The sequence below is a fragment of the Glandiceps talaboti genome, chromosome 1, assembly GCF_964340395.1.
Source record: "Glandiceps talaboti chromosome 1, keGlaTala1.1, whole genome shotgun sequence".
NCBI lineage: Eukaryota > Metazoa > Hemichordata > Enteropneusta > Spengelidae > Glandiceps > Glandiceps talaboti.
In genome coordinates, this window is record NC_135549.1 from 7,430,230 (window position 1) to 7,447,421 (window position 17,192).

Here is a 17,192-nt window from a genome sequence, read left to right on the forward strand (position 1 = left end):
TAGTTACAATCCATTGTTGTACTTCAAACCAGCTGTATGAGTCATGCATGGTTTCACATGCAATGTGATATGATCATACTTACATATGCTGAAATACTTAAGTTGTTTTATATATCATCCTTGCCATTCACACTTCTGTAATGTCAATTCCGTCTTACCTCTTACCTAGGCCATGGACTTCACTTTCCATAACATGAGTTTAGCCTTGTAATGTTATCTACCATAGATGGAATCAAAACATGCCATGGAGATAGGTATACTATAAGTGGGCTATGTATACTAATCTAACAAAAGTTAGAGATTGGTTAAAATGATCAGTATTCAACACTAACAAATTTTATATGAAATATTAAATAGAAATTTATGTTTTTGACAAGGTTTCAAAATGCTTTTAATCTTAAGCCATTTCCTGTATATTCTGCTTTATAATCTTGGTGAAAAAAAAAGACATTTGGAAAACTCATTATAATTTTGTCCACACTTGAAACTAAAACTTTGAGAATACGACTTGCCCTTCCTCATTGTGACTTTTCCACCTCCTATCAGGTCACATTGGGTCAAGTACAATCACCCAATCAGCAATTATATTAAAAGGTTATTGACATCGGTAGTCACTGTTACCATGGTGATGTCGTGACAGTTCCATTCAGGCAAGGTAGATTGTAATTTACTTTCAAGATTGCTATAACATTAACCTCTTCAAAGATGTTATTTTATGTCGTCTTTTTAATGTGACTCATACAACTTCAAGCTTTGTAAGGACAAACAAATTAAGTATATCTGTCTTGCCATTTTGAACCAAAAAAAATGGGAAAATAATATTTCAGCTCTATCTCAGTGTATTGTTATTTTATGTCACTTTTGTATTTTTTGCGTTCAAGGTTGTTGTTTTGTATATACATAATAATTAACGAGATTGTGAAATAATTACACTTTTATAATATATTAGATTATCTTTTGAAGTCTACAATGTTTAGTACATTTGATGTTTATATTGTGTCTCATCAGTGTCAGCAGATTTTCTTTTCTGAGTTCTTTTAGATACTATTCGCAGTTTTGTATTTGTTTCTGTGTTTGGACAGCTTTTATCTATTCGTGTGTCTATATGTTAACATAACTGTCATCTCTTCCAGGTCTACCAAGTAAGACTTCAGTGTTTAAAAAAAAGGTAGACTTTTGTACATATGTATATATATCATTTGTATAGCTTTGATTTTGATTACAATTCAATCATCTGAAAAGGAAATAAATGAAGGAAATGAAAAACAACATTATTTCTCCATTTTTAGCATGAATTGTATGATTCAGTAGTGCTAGAGGCAAGTGAAATATCTCTCTCTCTCTCTCTCTCTCTCTCTCTCTCTCTTATTCATCAGAGATATGCAAATTAGGTGCAAACTCTCTCTCATCAGTGATATGCAAATTAGGTGCAAAAATGCAAATATTGACCAAAAAGTCATGTCTCAAGAACTACAAGATGGTTGGGGATGAAATTTGGTGGGGATGTTTCTAGAGGTCTGCATCTGCAGATTGACACAACTGTCCATAGCAACCATGGGTACACCCTTAGCAAATGCTAGTATATTTTGAAAAGATGCCAATATTAGTCCAAAATAAACTATGCACATATGCATAGCAACAAAACTATGCCCATAGCAACAATGAAATGATAGTGTATATTGCATAGATAACAGGAATGGGTAGGCAAGTGGATGAACAATACAAATTAATAGTATATATGTGTAGCAACAAGACAATGCCAATAGCAACAGTGGAATTGTGGTGTATGTTGTGTAGATGAAACCACAGAGGGATAGGCAAGTACATGATAAACATTCAAAAAATAAACACATATTTGCCTAGCAGATAGCAACCAAAATCGATATCCTAAGATAACTATACTGAGTCAACCATTCAAATAGAAACATAAACATGCATAGCAACCATGAACACACTCATAACAATAACTAATAGTACCTTTTTCAAAGATAGCAACAACACAGGGTATGAATCAACTTGACAAGACAGAATAAAGTCCTGGCAATCAAACTCTCTGAGTATAACACCATAAATCAGTGCCCAAATTCTACAATTGTGCTACAGCACCATTGGCACTATTTTTTGTAATTCTCTTCATCAAGCTAGAGTACAACTATACCCCAAGGACTTGCTCTCACAACATAAAAGAATTAAAACATTAAATCTTGTCAGTTAGTCAACAAAAGAAGTGTTGATAAAACACATTGTCATCACCACAAAATAGATTCTTACAAATGCTGAAATGGCTGTTTTTCCCAAAATGTTCAACTTGGTATTGCATCAATAGGGTAATACACATACCATCAACTGTCTGGTTTTTTAATGAATTTTTGGTCAAAACTTGTAACTTTCCTCATTAATTTGTATACGCCCAGTTATATAACTCATGGTCTAAGCTAGTATGTAAAAAAAAAGATATCACCTTTACCTGTTATACACAGTAAAATTACCCAAATTTCCATGATATCAACAAACATTTTCGCGTATTTTTGTCATATGAAATATTAGCATTGAATATATGGAGTTTGTAGCAGGGTACTTTTGTAGCAGGGTACTAAGATCAATGCAACTACAGTTAGATAAATTGTAGTTGGCTTGAAGTTAGGTCAAATGAAAAAAAATAGTGTTTCCGATAACACGACCGACGCTAGTTTAAGCCGCCGACCCTAAACATTTTTTTTACAATGTCATGCAAAAAGTTAAAATTTATGACAATTTACACCTCAGCATCTGTGCAACAGTTACGAAGTATCGTGACCAACGAGTATCTTGTCTTTCGGTGGAAGTGATTTTTAACATGTAAAAATGTAAAATAAAATAAAATCCGGACCTACCTATCATATTTTATGAAGTCATGTTATCGGAAACAAACAGTTTATTTAGACGAATAGTTTGGGTAAAATGTAAAAAATGTAAAAGGGTTTGAAGGGTTGGTAACTAAATGCGTTGGTCAAACCAAAAATAACGTGTGTTGGCACTCACTAAGCCTATCTAGTAACTTAGCAGCAGAATATAGACGTAGTTTGGCAAACAGTGTAACTACTATAGAAAGGTTCCTTTCCATGACACTTATGACCCCTGGTTTTTATGATCTTAAAAGGGACCAATTTTAGAAATATACACTCTTATTTGGTTTCTTGAAGTTATACCCCGATTTGAAGATCAGATCATTATCAGGCCGACAACATAATTATAGCGAGTTAATCCACTAAAATCACATAGAGTGGAGTTGTGCCATGTCCAATTCTTGAATCTAGAACATTTTGATCCAATTTGCATATAATTCTACGATCAAATCCTTGTTCCTTCGACAATGTCTCTACTATCTAAATGCATATCCTTCGCAACAACTCCAAGACAAGAAGGTGTAGTGTTCACAAAACAGACAGACGACGTATGAGCTTGATAGACCAGTCTACTTTACATACTTGTTTTGTAGGATGCTCTTCTCTTTACAGAGCAAGCCCACCGTATATATACAGAAGGTCAAAGTTCATGTAACTCCGAATGCTATCTTTACTTCTGAAGAGTGTTGTCATTACATTCTACGAAATACATGCCGTAGTTGTGGTGCACCGGTGCAACATTGTGACGTCAAGTTTGATAAGATATAAATAACTTATGTGTAATCGTGAAATTTCAGATTTTACAATGTAAAAATAAAAATAACGGCTACTAAAAACGTACACAACTACAATCGACGAGTACAACAACTAAAACATCAGAAAATTAAAGTACACCTTTCCGAAGTATTTTCCTTTGTCATAAACTTGATAGGAAGGACATACGAGTTCACTACCTTTGACTACACGATGTGGCTGCAATGGTCCATGAATGTTAGGATTCAGATTAAAATGAGCCTGTGGTTATTTTTCTGTTGATTTTACCTCGGAACGCGTTCACACATATCACAGGGACGCGTAATGTTGCCTGGATTGAGGATTTATAGTTATACGGATACAAACTTTCGAATATTGTTGCTACGAATATTAAAGCATATATCTCCATAAACTATGTATGCTCGCTTGACAGCAGTTCTTTATGTACTGGCAGAATAACTGGGTCATCGTAATTTTTATCAAGCCATACAAGCAATATGGAGTAAAAGTAGTAACACCATACATATTTGTAACGTTATATTCGATGTAACCAAACTCACGCGTCCCTATGACAAACATTACTTTTCTCGTCATTGTTTTCCTTTTACATTTTGTAAACTTTTAAAGTTCCTACTCTACACTTGGCGGCCACTACGGATGGTATGTTGACTAAGAACTTATATGTTTCTCCAAGTTCTTTCTCAGTCTTATCTTAATTCTATTGATAAATGGAATATATATATATATATATATATATATATATATATATATATATATATATATATATATATATATATATATATATATATATATATATATATATATATATATATTCTCTACTGGCTGAATATTTATTTTTTAAAGTTTACATATATTGTGTTTTTGAGAGTACAACTGTCAGCGAAACGAAAGGAACCACTTGGACGAGTGCCAAATTAGGGAGCCTTCAGTAATTACAAGGAGCGGCTCTCACAGTAGATAATGGTGATAATGTGGTGGAGTGGAGATACATTATTTAACCTCGGTCCTGAGGTTGTCACTGTTGTGCCATCCTCTAATCTTTGGGAGTTCTGGCCTTCAGCTCAACCAATAGATTCAAAAGACATACAAACTCTAAGTGTTGGTAATAGTGGGAAACAACGAATACCTTTATAAACTATCAATATGGAAGGATCTTTACAGAAAAATTCCCTGTCTCCAATGGGATTCGAACCCAGGACATCATTACGTCATGACTACTAATTTTGAGTTCGAACACTTAACTAGGCCACAGGGAGGCGTTGGTAAAAAAAATGTTTTTTTCTTGAACAGGGTTAGGTTCATATTAATAGAGAAAGGAAATTGAGGGAGGGTAACTATTTAGCATAACGGACTATGTGGAGGGTCACATTTTATGCCACAGATCGACTTGGTTTTCCCGGCCCTCCCCCGTTGTAATTACTGAGGGCTCCCTTAGACATCCATACCATATACATGATACATAACACATAAGGTCTGTACCTGCCTGCTAGGAGGAAATGAAATAAACATCGTAGGTCATAAGTCAATAGACCTAACCATTTGCTTGAAGATTGTACCAGCTTGTCACTGGAGGGACCTCACTTCGTAATGTTTTCATATCCATGAACCCATTCTTGAAAGTAGCATTTTTTCTCTTTCGCAATTTTCACTGCCAAATATATAACGCAGGTTACTTTTCTGATTGTTTTCCACGAACTTTCGTCGGGTGTGGCACGTACGGGTTTTTCCGAGTACATAGGAATGGTTGCTTCTAAGAATAGACTGGCTTTCGCATCCCGATTTCTTCGCATACGGGAAACTATAGAGTAACAATATAGTGTGTGATGTTTAGTACGTTATTAGTACTGGATTCTTCATAGCGTGAACATGGACAGAATGACTATGAGGAAGTTATTATCAATATGTACATGTGTAGTAATAATAGCATCGGTTGCAGGTAAGTTATGTTACGATGTTTGTACGTACAACGCTTAAGATCGTATGGGAATTTATTCTTTAAAGATAACGTTGATTTCAGAGTAGAATAATAAGTAATCTCATTTGCATTTGATGATATGCCAAGAATATTGTGCTGTGAGCTTATATATAATAAATGTCGTGTTTTACTTCAGTTAACTCTGTCAGTAGTGAAACGATTCGACACTTTTAAACGCGAAATAAACAATTCAATACGTGTGAAGGTGGGTGGACTTCATACGAATACTAATTCAGTATTGTATAGATTATAAATCATGTATAAACAGTTAGTATATATCGGATGTATTACCAAAATGTCCTTTTTTAGTTAGTTTGCATCTATATCCTTCTTCCGTGTCTTTCTGTGGACTACATCGTGCGAGGCGACATGATACAAACTCAGCCACGAAGACATCACAGTTGGAGTGGCGCGCGAACACAGCCACTGTCATTTTACGATTTTATCGTTTATGTATTGTCGTAAATGCTGATACAGCTTGTAAAGGTAGACAGGGAGAGTCTCCTATCAACCATAAAAAGGTTCTTTTTATGGATCTAAGGAAAACCGCGTCCCATTTTTATTTGTGAGAGATTTTGCCATAATGACTAAATGTTCTAAAAATGAACTTAAGGAATCTTCAAGCGTATGGTTGTAGGTAATATACACATCATTCTCTTTGCCATAAATTTTTTGTGTGTTCCGTCGTTTTAGTTGCTCACTCGAAAATTTCGAAAACTTCAAAGAAAGAGCAGAGAGTCGGGTAAAATGAGGTGCTTTCTATCACCTATTCATTCGATATACTGCTGTGAAAACATGACACAGTCTGCATTTTTTTTATCCGTCATCACTCTCGGGTAAAGTTGCAATAGAGCAAGACCTTGACGAGGTCCATTTTTTTCATCCACGCCGTAGTGTTTTGGATGGTGGCAATACAATATAGTGAGTTGGTGCAAAAAACACCTTTTGGACGGATAAATAGCGAGCAGCGGGACTTGTCAGTTGTAATCGTCCAAGCGTCTCGTCTGGCTGTCGACACAATATGAAATTACAGGAACTTTATTCGAATAGGAACAATGGGGTATGACCATGAAATGGCCTGGGGAGCAATTACTGTGATATGGCTTACAAATAAAAGTGTAGAAATGTAGTCATCCATCGACATGCAGGTGTAACAAACAAAAGTCAATCAAACACTATGTTTCTCTAAGTGTGATGAAGGGCTATTGTTGGGGACAACTCTCAGTTTGAATGATCACGTGATATGTCTGGACGTCTCGACCCCAGAGGACTATTTCCGAGGGGATGTGGTTTTAGAATTGACATATGAATGTATCGCTTTCTTCCCAGCTTAGTTTTTGTGTGTGTGATTTTATTACCCTCTCCTCACCCAACTCACAATCAATAGGCCATTGTTTAGATCTTAAAATAGTAGTACTTGATGATGTGTCAATGATATATTGCGGGACACTTTCATCTTCAGAATTAGGAACGGTAAAACCACGAATTTGTTATTGAAACAACGATCCTAAAAACAGACGTTATTGCGATGCGTTGTCAGATCGAGTCGTATAGTGCCTTGAATACTATCTTGAGAGAAGAATGTGTCATTCATGTCAAAAGGACACAGAGCTAGAGAAAGGTTCTTGACACGTCACTTCAAAACTAATTCGCGAGGAAAGTGGTCAATGTGACTGGATTACGGCGTAATCGCTGTAATAGAAAACCTTGTGAATAATACACTCCATCAATTTCAAACTCGTCGTCGTCTTCTCCTTCTTCTGCTTGGCTTCATAATCAAGATTCTAATAATATACAGAGCAACTCGGTAACCGGAAGAGTGATACACACACCCATATATCACGGCGCACAAATACAGCAATCGGAGTCAGCTAGCCACTGCATCAACACCATTCGCGAAAAGTAATATTAGACCATTCAAAGTAAAAGAAATTTGATTTCGATTACCCACCTTTCAAAATGAGATAAGATCTTTCATAATTTTCAAATGAATTCGAAATGAAAGTTAAGGTCGGGTCAACAAGTAAAAAGGTTAGGTAGATCGGGCTATCACATACAAATGATTTTTATATTGCCCTTGTAACAAAGTGTCCTGTAACTATTCTAGCTAGTCATTTATAGTTAGCTAACTCTCTGAAACAGTAAAATATATATGTCACGTGACATTCCATGACTACATTATACGATTTGTAACATTGTCATGACAACCGGGCCATCTTAATAAACTTATCAGTTTATATGAAATAAAACAACTACTGTTTATTTATTCCCCCACAGAGGCTAATTATTGTTTTCGTAGATATAGAGAAGACAGGAACAAATGTAGGGGACAAATACAAGGAAATTATGCTGATGCCGAGGATTGTTGTCGTCGTGGTAACGGTGCTGGTTGGTCTACAAGAAAAAAGGGTGGACAGTGTACTCCTTGCGAGGACATATTGGTAGTAGAACCACCGGAGGATCGTAAGTTATTCCATTTTATTTCATTTTCTTGTACTAAATGAAGTCTTCATACTGTTATGAGCTGAACATTACCATAGCAACGGTTAACAACTACAAGCCAAGCTCTAAAGATTGATATAATACGACCTATGATAGGCCTGACACGAGTAACAGTTTTCTGCTTTTTGACACACACCCTCTCTCTCTCTCACATACATACATACATACATACATACATACATACATACATACAATACATACATACATACAATACATACATACATACATACAATACATACATACATACATACATACATACATACATACATACATACATACATACATACATACATACATACATACATACATACATACATACATACATACATACAATACATACATACATACATACATACATACATACATACATACATACATACATACATACATACAATACATACATACATACATAGTATACATACATACATACATACATACATACATACATACATACATACATACATACATACATACAATACATACATACATACATACATACATACATACATACATACATTCATACATACATACATAACCTCTCTTTCTCTCATACACACACAATGCAAATCTTACAAATGATATAATTTTGCTGTTTCAGCTTGGAATCCATGGGCTGAGTGGGGTGACTGCAGTCAAACGTGTGAGGAAGGTTTAAAGTACCGTCAACGTACCTGTAAAGAAGGACGTGAATGTGAGGGCCCACTCCAACAAGTTATTCCATGTGTACTCCAAGCCAACTGTCCAGGTAAAAGATTTACAACATAGTATATGATAGGTTGTACCATGACCTGACCAGACACCGTATATTAAAATAGATAAAGACTTTACACGTAAAAGTTTTTCGCTTAACAAAGTTTACACTGTAATTGGAGGAAAAGACTGCTAACAGACTGTTTCGATGTGAAAAATTAACCATATGGAAAGATGAAAAATTACTCATGCTAGAGTCGGTTTTACAGGTAATTGATTGATTTGGTTGATTGGTTGGTTGGTTGATTATTTATTCAATAAATGAACAGTCTGAAAACTGTTGCTACGTTATATTAATTCATTAATTCGATCGATCGATCGGACAAATCAATCAATCAATCAATCAATCAATCAATCAATCAATCAATCAATCAATCGTTATTATACCCAATATACAGAAACATAGATTCATGAAAAAAACTACTTGAAAGACAATCTGAATCATTCATAATTTCGGAGGATTCTTCAGAGTCATTTGATTAAATTTCCCGTGTGTTTTTTTATCGTCTCAGTTGATGGTGGTTGGGGTGATTGGGATGACTGGGGCCAGTGCTCAGTAAGTTGTGACGTCGGTCGTCAGTACAGAAGACGTGTTTGTAATAACCCAGTACCACAGTTTGGTGGCTTGCAATGTATTGGCGATAGCCAGCAGTCACGCCAATGTGATCAGGGACCGTGTCCAAGTAAGTTTTTTTTTTACATGTATGTACTACAAAATGTCCAAAGTAGAAGACGTTGTAATCTTACCTATATATAGGCTAATAACGGACATTCCGAATTCAATGTATAACTCGTTTTGCATTATATTTATAAATTATCGTAGATGTTACCATTCCCAATACCTTATTTTATGTGAGATACTGGTACAATAGATTGAAAATAGAACGTACACTGTATGTGAATACAGTACTGATAATGGTAACCCACGCATTATTTGACTCCTTGAATAATGAAAACGTGTGAGGAGTGTGTTACAGTCTCACAGTGTTAGTTAATTTATACTATGATGCGGTGTCTCGTAGATCACTTACATGTATTTATATACAATATATAATACAAATCAGGACCTGCCAATGTCCTCCCCTAATAGTAAAGTTTATCGCAATCCGGTACGTATCAGAAAGATGGAGTGAGTAATCTTGACATGCGTATTTTCTAGTGTATGAGTTTATCATATATTTGGTGACCTGACCAATATTTTAATTGTGCTTTCAGTTGATGGCGAGTGGAGTCCATGGTCAGATTTTACTCAATGTTCTGAGACGTGTGGGAACGGAGGAACGAAACGACGACTCCGTTATTGTGACAGCCCGGCTCCCCAATTCGGCGGTAAACAGTGCAGAGGGGAAGATCAACAAATCAGAATATGTGAATTAAATCCATGTCCAGGTGAGAGGATAGACTTAGACATGTTGGAAACTAGATTATAAGTAATTGGTGTCTTGAAAATGGTCATGTATTCGAAGATTGTGACACTACATGGTTATTCTCCCTGAAAACTTTGTATTTTCAAATATTGTTAAAAAAGGAGTTGGGTATGAACAATATATTATTCGCGATTCTTATCTGTTTAGGACATCAACACATTTTGTCTTATGTCTAGAATCGCGTTCTCAGAAGAGTTAGTTTATATCTCAAACTACTATATAGTGGTTAGAGTGTACATGTGTACATCGTTTTTAAGTATAAGATCTCTTTGGAGGTACATATCTTACTAGCCATCTTGACCAATTAGTCTAAACCAACTAGGCGAATGTGAACTTAAATAATTTATGTCTAAGAACTATCCAGTGCAATAGTGCATGCCATAGTTCTGAATATTAAGCTACCACGGACAAAACTAGCCTAGCTGACTGTCGTTTTTTTCCGAACTATTCGATGTCATCACAGACCAGTACAGCACATGACATGACCGATCCATATTAATGCTTTCCTTATTCATTATTACTCCCTAAGTGGTCTGAGTGCCAAACACAAATTACTACGCCACTCTGCCGAATTGGGTAACTTAATTTGGCCAATGTATCTTGTGTGTGTGTGTGTGTGTGTGTGTGTGTGTGTGTGTGTGTGTGTGTATGTGTGTGTGTGTGTGTGTGTGTGTGTGTGTTTGATAATTTGTTTATTTGGCTTACTACAATGATCTATAATCTTTTGACATACATTCATGGGTACAATCCTTCACAAACGTATTACAGGAGTGATTCAAAACTATCTTGGTTTACACCGATAAGCGTGCAGTTGATATTGGAGACTTCCAATGTATTTTATTACCAGTAGTATTTATATGTTCGACAACACAACAACCTAGTATCCCACCTCTGCTCCACCCAAACAAATCAGGATGACATCCCATCCATGTGCTGGCATCCACACCCAACTAATACGTCCCCATATTATACAATGACTCTATCTATCTATCTATCTATCTATCTATCTATCTATCTATCTATCTATCTATCTATCTATCTATCTATCTATCTATCTATCTATCTATCTATCTATCTATCTATCTATCTATCTATCTATCTATCTATCTATCTATATGTCTGTCTGTCTGTCTGTCTGTCTGTCTGTCTGTCTGTCTGTCTGTCTGTCTGTCTGTCTGTCTGTCATAATCGTATATATGATATATATAATATTTTTATTTCAGTCGATGGGATATGGAATAATTGGGGTCAGTGGTCTTCTTGTTCAGTAACTTGTGGTAGGGGGAGAACCATTCGAAGACGTACTTGTACGCCACCACAACATGGAGGCCGAGATTGTCAAGGCAGTGAAAAGGAAGTGAAACGATGCAGTGCTTCACGACCTTGCCCTGGTCAGTAGTTCATGATACGAATGAAAATAATTTTATTTTAGCGATCATTCATGTATTTGTATGTCATCGCATTATCCAAAGGGGGCAATAGCGGGCTGATCAATTTTCAAACAGTTACATGTAATACCAACCATCTACCAAACATCTGTACGCCTCGTATCTAAACAGTGCAGTATCTAAAGCCCATCACATCTTTCCCCTAACTTTCTTAGAGAACCCCCGAGTCAAGTTTAATCTGTATCTGCTATCTTTTTATAAGAAGTTTCGTCGAATTTGTTGGGAAGGCCGGACACCACAACGGGTCAAAAAAGATAAAATAACGGAAATATTAGAATACTTACGTATTGATAAAATATTAGAAACATATCTAATCGGCTAAATTTAGATAACAGGATGCCTGCGATAGTTCAAACTCAAGACAATGTAAGGAAGTAGAGGGTATCATCTTTACCGGAAAATCTTGATACCCAAGGAATACTAGTAGTTTGACAACGTGTGGCTTACTACGATAACAAACCGGATGCGATATCTAATGACAGATAAAAAGGATATTCCAGGGTAAACGGTCATCGTTCGTCCGCACGCCCTGGATCGCCCTGGTCGATTGTTTGACATGACATTTTCGAAGTCTCCGAAATATAGAAATCAAACTTAAGCTTAAGAAATTGTCCTGGGAAAAAGAAAGCTTACCACTTATTTCAATCATTTTGGTTTTACCAGCTTTGTTTGTTTTACACTTTACTGTGTCGAATTTTGGATGGATCATCTTCAGCATGACAACTTCATGGACTTGACACGAACAATTCTTTAAACTGTTGAGAAGTTTTTGCTGTCAACCATGTTACAGCTTTTAAAACAGTTTCGATTACATAAAGACAAACTGAATTGGGTGTACTACTGAACTGAGCTCATGGTGTTCGAATGTGTGTTCAGTTCAGTTCCACCAAACACGACCAATCTTTTTTCCCGAGAAATCTTGTGTGTTCGTAGATGAATGAAGCTGTATATCATAATTAAAGATTACACAAAATATCTCCGAGATATTGAATGTTTCCGAGAACGTCCACAATCATGTTGTTTTCTTTTTATCTTCGTCTAAAGGTTTGTGTAAAATACATCTTTTACAGAAAGATTGTCAATGTAATCATAGCAAAATTGAGATTTGATAAAATGTTTAATTTCGCAATGCATTTCAAATAATTTCCTGTGGAACTGTTTACTTCACAGTCAAAAAGATCACATGAAATTAATATTTCGACATTTTTCGTCTCGGTTTTAAATGTATACAGTTCATGGCGGCTGGTCAGAATGGAGTGACTGGGGACGTTGTTCTGCTCCTGCATGTACAGGAGAGAAAGGTTACCAAACCAGATCCCATTCGTGTACTAATCCCATCCCACGTCATGGTGGTCGTTACTGCTCTGGCAATATTATTGATGCAAGGCAATGTGTCAACAACGAGGGTTGTCCAGGTAAGATTAAATAACTATGTCGTACACAACAACTTTTCTTCGCCCGACCTCTCATATTTGCCGTTTATATAAAGTTATACACGAATTGTCAGTCCGTAGCAATGTTAAAATTGAGGACTTTAATCCGGTTGATGACACCAGGAGAAGAAAGAGAATACTTACATGTATCTTTGAGATGTGACTGTTGAATACTCACAGATTGATGCCATCACTGTGTGTGTATTCAATCATGTTTATATTAAAGTTGTAATTAAACCTTGACAGCACGGATTGTTTTTCCACGCTCCCTTTATCTGATAGAGAATAAATCCACTTTCTTTTAGTAATGCTCGCATCCATTATTGATGACTTTCTGAAGTTTCCGAGTTACATGTATTTGTTATGGTCGTTTAAATAATTCTAATTAATTGTAATGTTACAGTACATGGTAACTGGGGTGATTGGTCAGAGTGGGGACCTTGTTCACATACCTGTGGTGCTAAAAGTTTTCAGCAAAGAATACGTGAATGCGACAACCCTCCACCACAGAATGGTGGACGATATTGTCAGGGTAAAGAATTTGACATAAAAGATTGTCGGCGACTGCCTGCCTGTCCTGGTGGTAAGTTTATGAATACATTCATCTATCTCCCCCCCCCCAACAATATGACCATGTAACTGCTTTCACCTCGCTATAAAAACAAGTTTTATATCTACAAAATGAATCGTTTATATGAAGCAATTAGAGGAAAGTGTTTTACATACAGCAGACTGTATATACATGTAATTGTGTCGTGCATATAGGACTTTTCTGAATTGTTGGTAACATCGAAGTCCCTCTACCACCATGTGACTTCCATGTAAAACATTCAAGTACCGAAATGACTATATCGCTTGTCACATGTTTTTCATATTTCCAGTCCCAGTCGATGATGTTGACTATAATGGCTCAGGATCTGGAGAAGATGTCGTAAGTATAGTCAAACTCACGTGTAACTAAACATCACAACTACTGTTGTAAGCATACGTTCCTCATTGCAACATTGGTCGTTAAAATGTTGATTAGAATTTTGGAGCCAAGTTTGCAAAACATTCGAATCAAATGGGATACGGCATAAGGTGTGCGGTTTTCTAAAATACAGACTATTACAAAGCCATGTAAGTTTTTATAAAACATTGTGTAAAGATCGGGGCGCTATTAAACTTTTGGTTTTATACGAACAAAGGCATTTGGAGAGGATTACCAAACAAAACACTCTTACAGTACTTGTACTGAGCAAGAATATACATGGAGTGTGCTGGTGGGCTCTCTCCAACAGATATGGCTGACTCAAAATACAAATACATTTCGTTCAATCTTAGGGGAGACAGGGTTAGGATTTGGATAGGAATAGCGCCCCCCGGGGGAATAGACCCACGAGGTTTGCATGGTTAACATGAAGTGTAGGATTCTCCTACATCTTGTATAATTTTGCTCACAACATTGTCATACCATAGACGTTGGAGAGGGAGGTCTATGGTCACACAAACGACACACGGAGACAAAATGACGACCCCTTTAAAATCTAAGGTTATACGAGGTCATGACGTCACGATTGATGTTTATACAATGTAAGTGACATCCATTGGAAGTATTCGCAATTTCACACCCTCACATTTCCATGTCAAGCCTTTTCAGCAGCTATTTGTTTTTGTCTATTGTTACAGAGTGGAATGAGAGACGATGACGACTACAGTGGTTATGGCAGTGGTTTGGAGTGATAGCTTTAATTAAACCAATTAGTAGTAATTGTTGTGTGTTTCTAGGCGTGGATGATTCTGGTTGTCATGGTGACACAGAAGACACTCGTGCACACTTGAATTCTTTGAAAGCAAATAAGCTGCCCGAATATTATTTTCTTTGTATTTTTTGTGACTGCAGTCTGGGGCTTCCTTGTCCAACCACAAAGCGTGGCATTTTGTTTAGAGACAAGAATGTAAAGGAGTTTGTCCATCTTTTAAAAAAAAGGTATATTATTCATTAGTATGTATACAATCTTTTGGCTCATTGCTCCCGTACTATTTACAATGTCTTTGCTGAAGAATTCAGAGTAGCTGGTTTCATATTTTTGTACAGATCATCAATGATCAACATTCTTTACCAAAAAAAATCTATAGAATATTTAGTTTGTTAGAGGGTTACTTTTATCAATATATGTGAATGATGTTAAATTTTGATGTTAAAAATGCAAGTTGTCATTACAAGAGACTTTTTTTTGGGTGATTTGGAATAAATACTATGCATTATTCAACAATAAAGCAGTCGGTTAGAATGTTAATGTACGACAGTTAAAGCTTGGATTTGAAAACTGCTACAGTATAGATTGGTCATTGTGTACACTACTGTCATCACTGTTTGTGGTAAATATAGGAGTGTCTGCAATGATGATCGTCCAGTTTTCTCTGTATTTGGCCTGACAGCTTACACATAACTGGTGTATGCTATAAGGTGTGGTTTGGAAGTGATACATACATGTGTCATCTATTGCATGCAACTATGGTGTTTGTGTGAGTGGAGGTGTAAATGGTAATGATATTGTATAGGATCTAGACTGAGAGGTGTAAATGGCAACGATACCGTATAGGAACTAGACTAGTGTTCACTGGAATACAACCACCTCACAGACTGGGCACTTATTTATATATGGAACTGTCATGGGTTTTTTTTGGTAAATATACAAGTTACAACATTTGTAGAAACTGTCGTTATTACTAGCTAGTCTTCTCTGAAACACACAACACATATACCACAAAGAAATCGATCGATTGATCGATCGATCGAGAGTGTGTTGCCATACCAATATGTCATTTTATATGCAATAACAGCTGGCTAAGATGACATCATAGCAACAAGTTCTACTTGAAATTGTGGTAATGGTGATTAAAGATGGTTAGAATGGATCTCCGGATTACAAATGTACATGCAACTATAACATCAATTTCAAAGTATACTTTTATTGTTCACTGAAAACAAACAATTAGCTTCACACTTTCAATCTCGTGTGATGATAAAGTGAACAGTATGGTACAAGACAAAACTTCAAAAAACAAAAAACAATTCAAAGTGGAACAGTCTTTAAACAAATACAACGCTGTGGAGGCTTGCCTCCATTTATAAAATATACAACACAACTATACAATCACTTTTACAATTTCTTTTCACGTCAACATTTGCACGGCTCAAGACATGATGATATATCTACAAAATACTAACAATACAACTTTACATTAGCACCATATAGATAACAACAGTTTGCAAAAATAACTGAACATACAAAAATATTCTGATTTGGGATATAATAAAGTTTATAATAAGTATAACAGCTATATCTCTATAATAGTATACAAAAACAACAACAAATAATAACAAGGATGGATTATGATGCAACATGGCTTCTATTTCAATCTCCTGTGAGTGATAGACTGGTGTTTTTCCTTTCACGTTAGTAGAGTTTGATAACCATGAACTATCCCTGTAGTGGTTGCATTGTGATAAAAGAGAAGCAATAACAGAAATATGTTGTGTAATATGGAATCAAGGTGATCGACCTTACTGAATCAAGCATGTGAAATATGTTGTGAACTAAGGAATTGGGGTGATCGACCTTACTGAATCAGGTCTGTTGATAAGTGACTGCTACAATGAAGAGTAACAAATCTTTACAACCAAGGTGTATTACATTTACTACTTGTGTGTTTCTGTTGTGACTTAAAGCAAAGGATGTCAACTTATATACACATTTACAATGTAAAGTAACCTGTGAGTGATATAAGCTGAAAAGGTTTTACAAGCTGTAACACAAAACATAGTCAAACAAGTCTCTTGTTGCACCAAACCAAAACACTACTGGGTTTGTCTGCTGATGGACAGAATATGAACATAAGCTGTGTACCAAAAGGAACTCAATGATAAACGTTACCTTAGGTAACTATCTTTAGGTTTACTAGTCAAAACTTAGGGATCAATACCATAATCATAGTTGACAAGGTTTAAACTT

General features: G+C 35.9%; 1 protein-coding gene across 1 annotated transcript; it reads left to right on the top strand.

The window, feature by feature from the left end:
• The first annotated feature begins 5,457 nt into the window (after positions 1-5,457).
• LOC144438085 (properdin-like) lies at positions 5,458-15,821 on the top strand. Its single transcript, XM_078127148.1, has 10 exons — positions 5,458-5,595; positions 7,912-8,097; positions 8,735-8,881; positions 9,399-9,569; positions 10,102-10,275; positions 11,537-11,704; positions 12,994-13,176; positions 13,598-13,777; positions 14,076-14,125; positions 14,863-15,821. Exons 1-10 carry the CDS (start codon positions 5,526-5,528, stop codon positions 14,914-14,916), a joined length of 1,383 nt encoding a protein of 460 aa, XP_077983274.1. The 5' UTR covers positions 5,458-5,525; the 3' UTR covers positions 14,917-15,821.
• Positions 15,822-17,192: the final 1,371 nt, after the last annotated feature.

Bases quoted from the DNA above. Each gene is read 5' to 3' on its own strand.
- LOC144438085 (XM_078127148.1), top strand. From the start codon at position 5,526: ATGGACAGAATGACTATGAGGAAGTTATTATCAATATGTACATGTGTA. The intron at 11,705-12,993 runs GTCAGTAGTTCA...AAATGTATACAG, and splicing joins TGCTTCACGACCTTGCCCTG to TTCATGGCGGCTGGTCAGAA. The intron at 13,778-14,075 runs GTAAGTTTATGA...TCATATTTCCAG, and splicing joins ACTGCCTGCCTGTCCTGGTG to TCCCAGTCGATGATGTTGAC.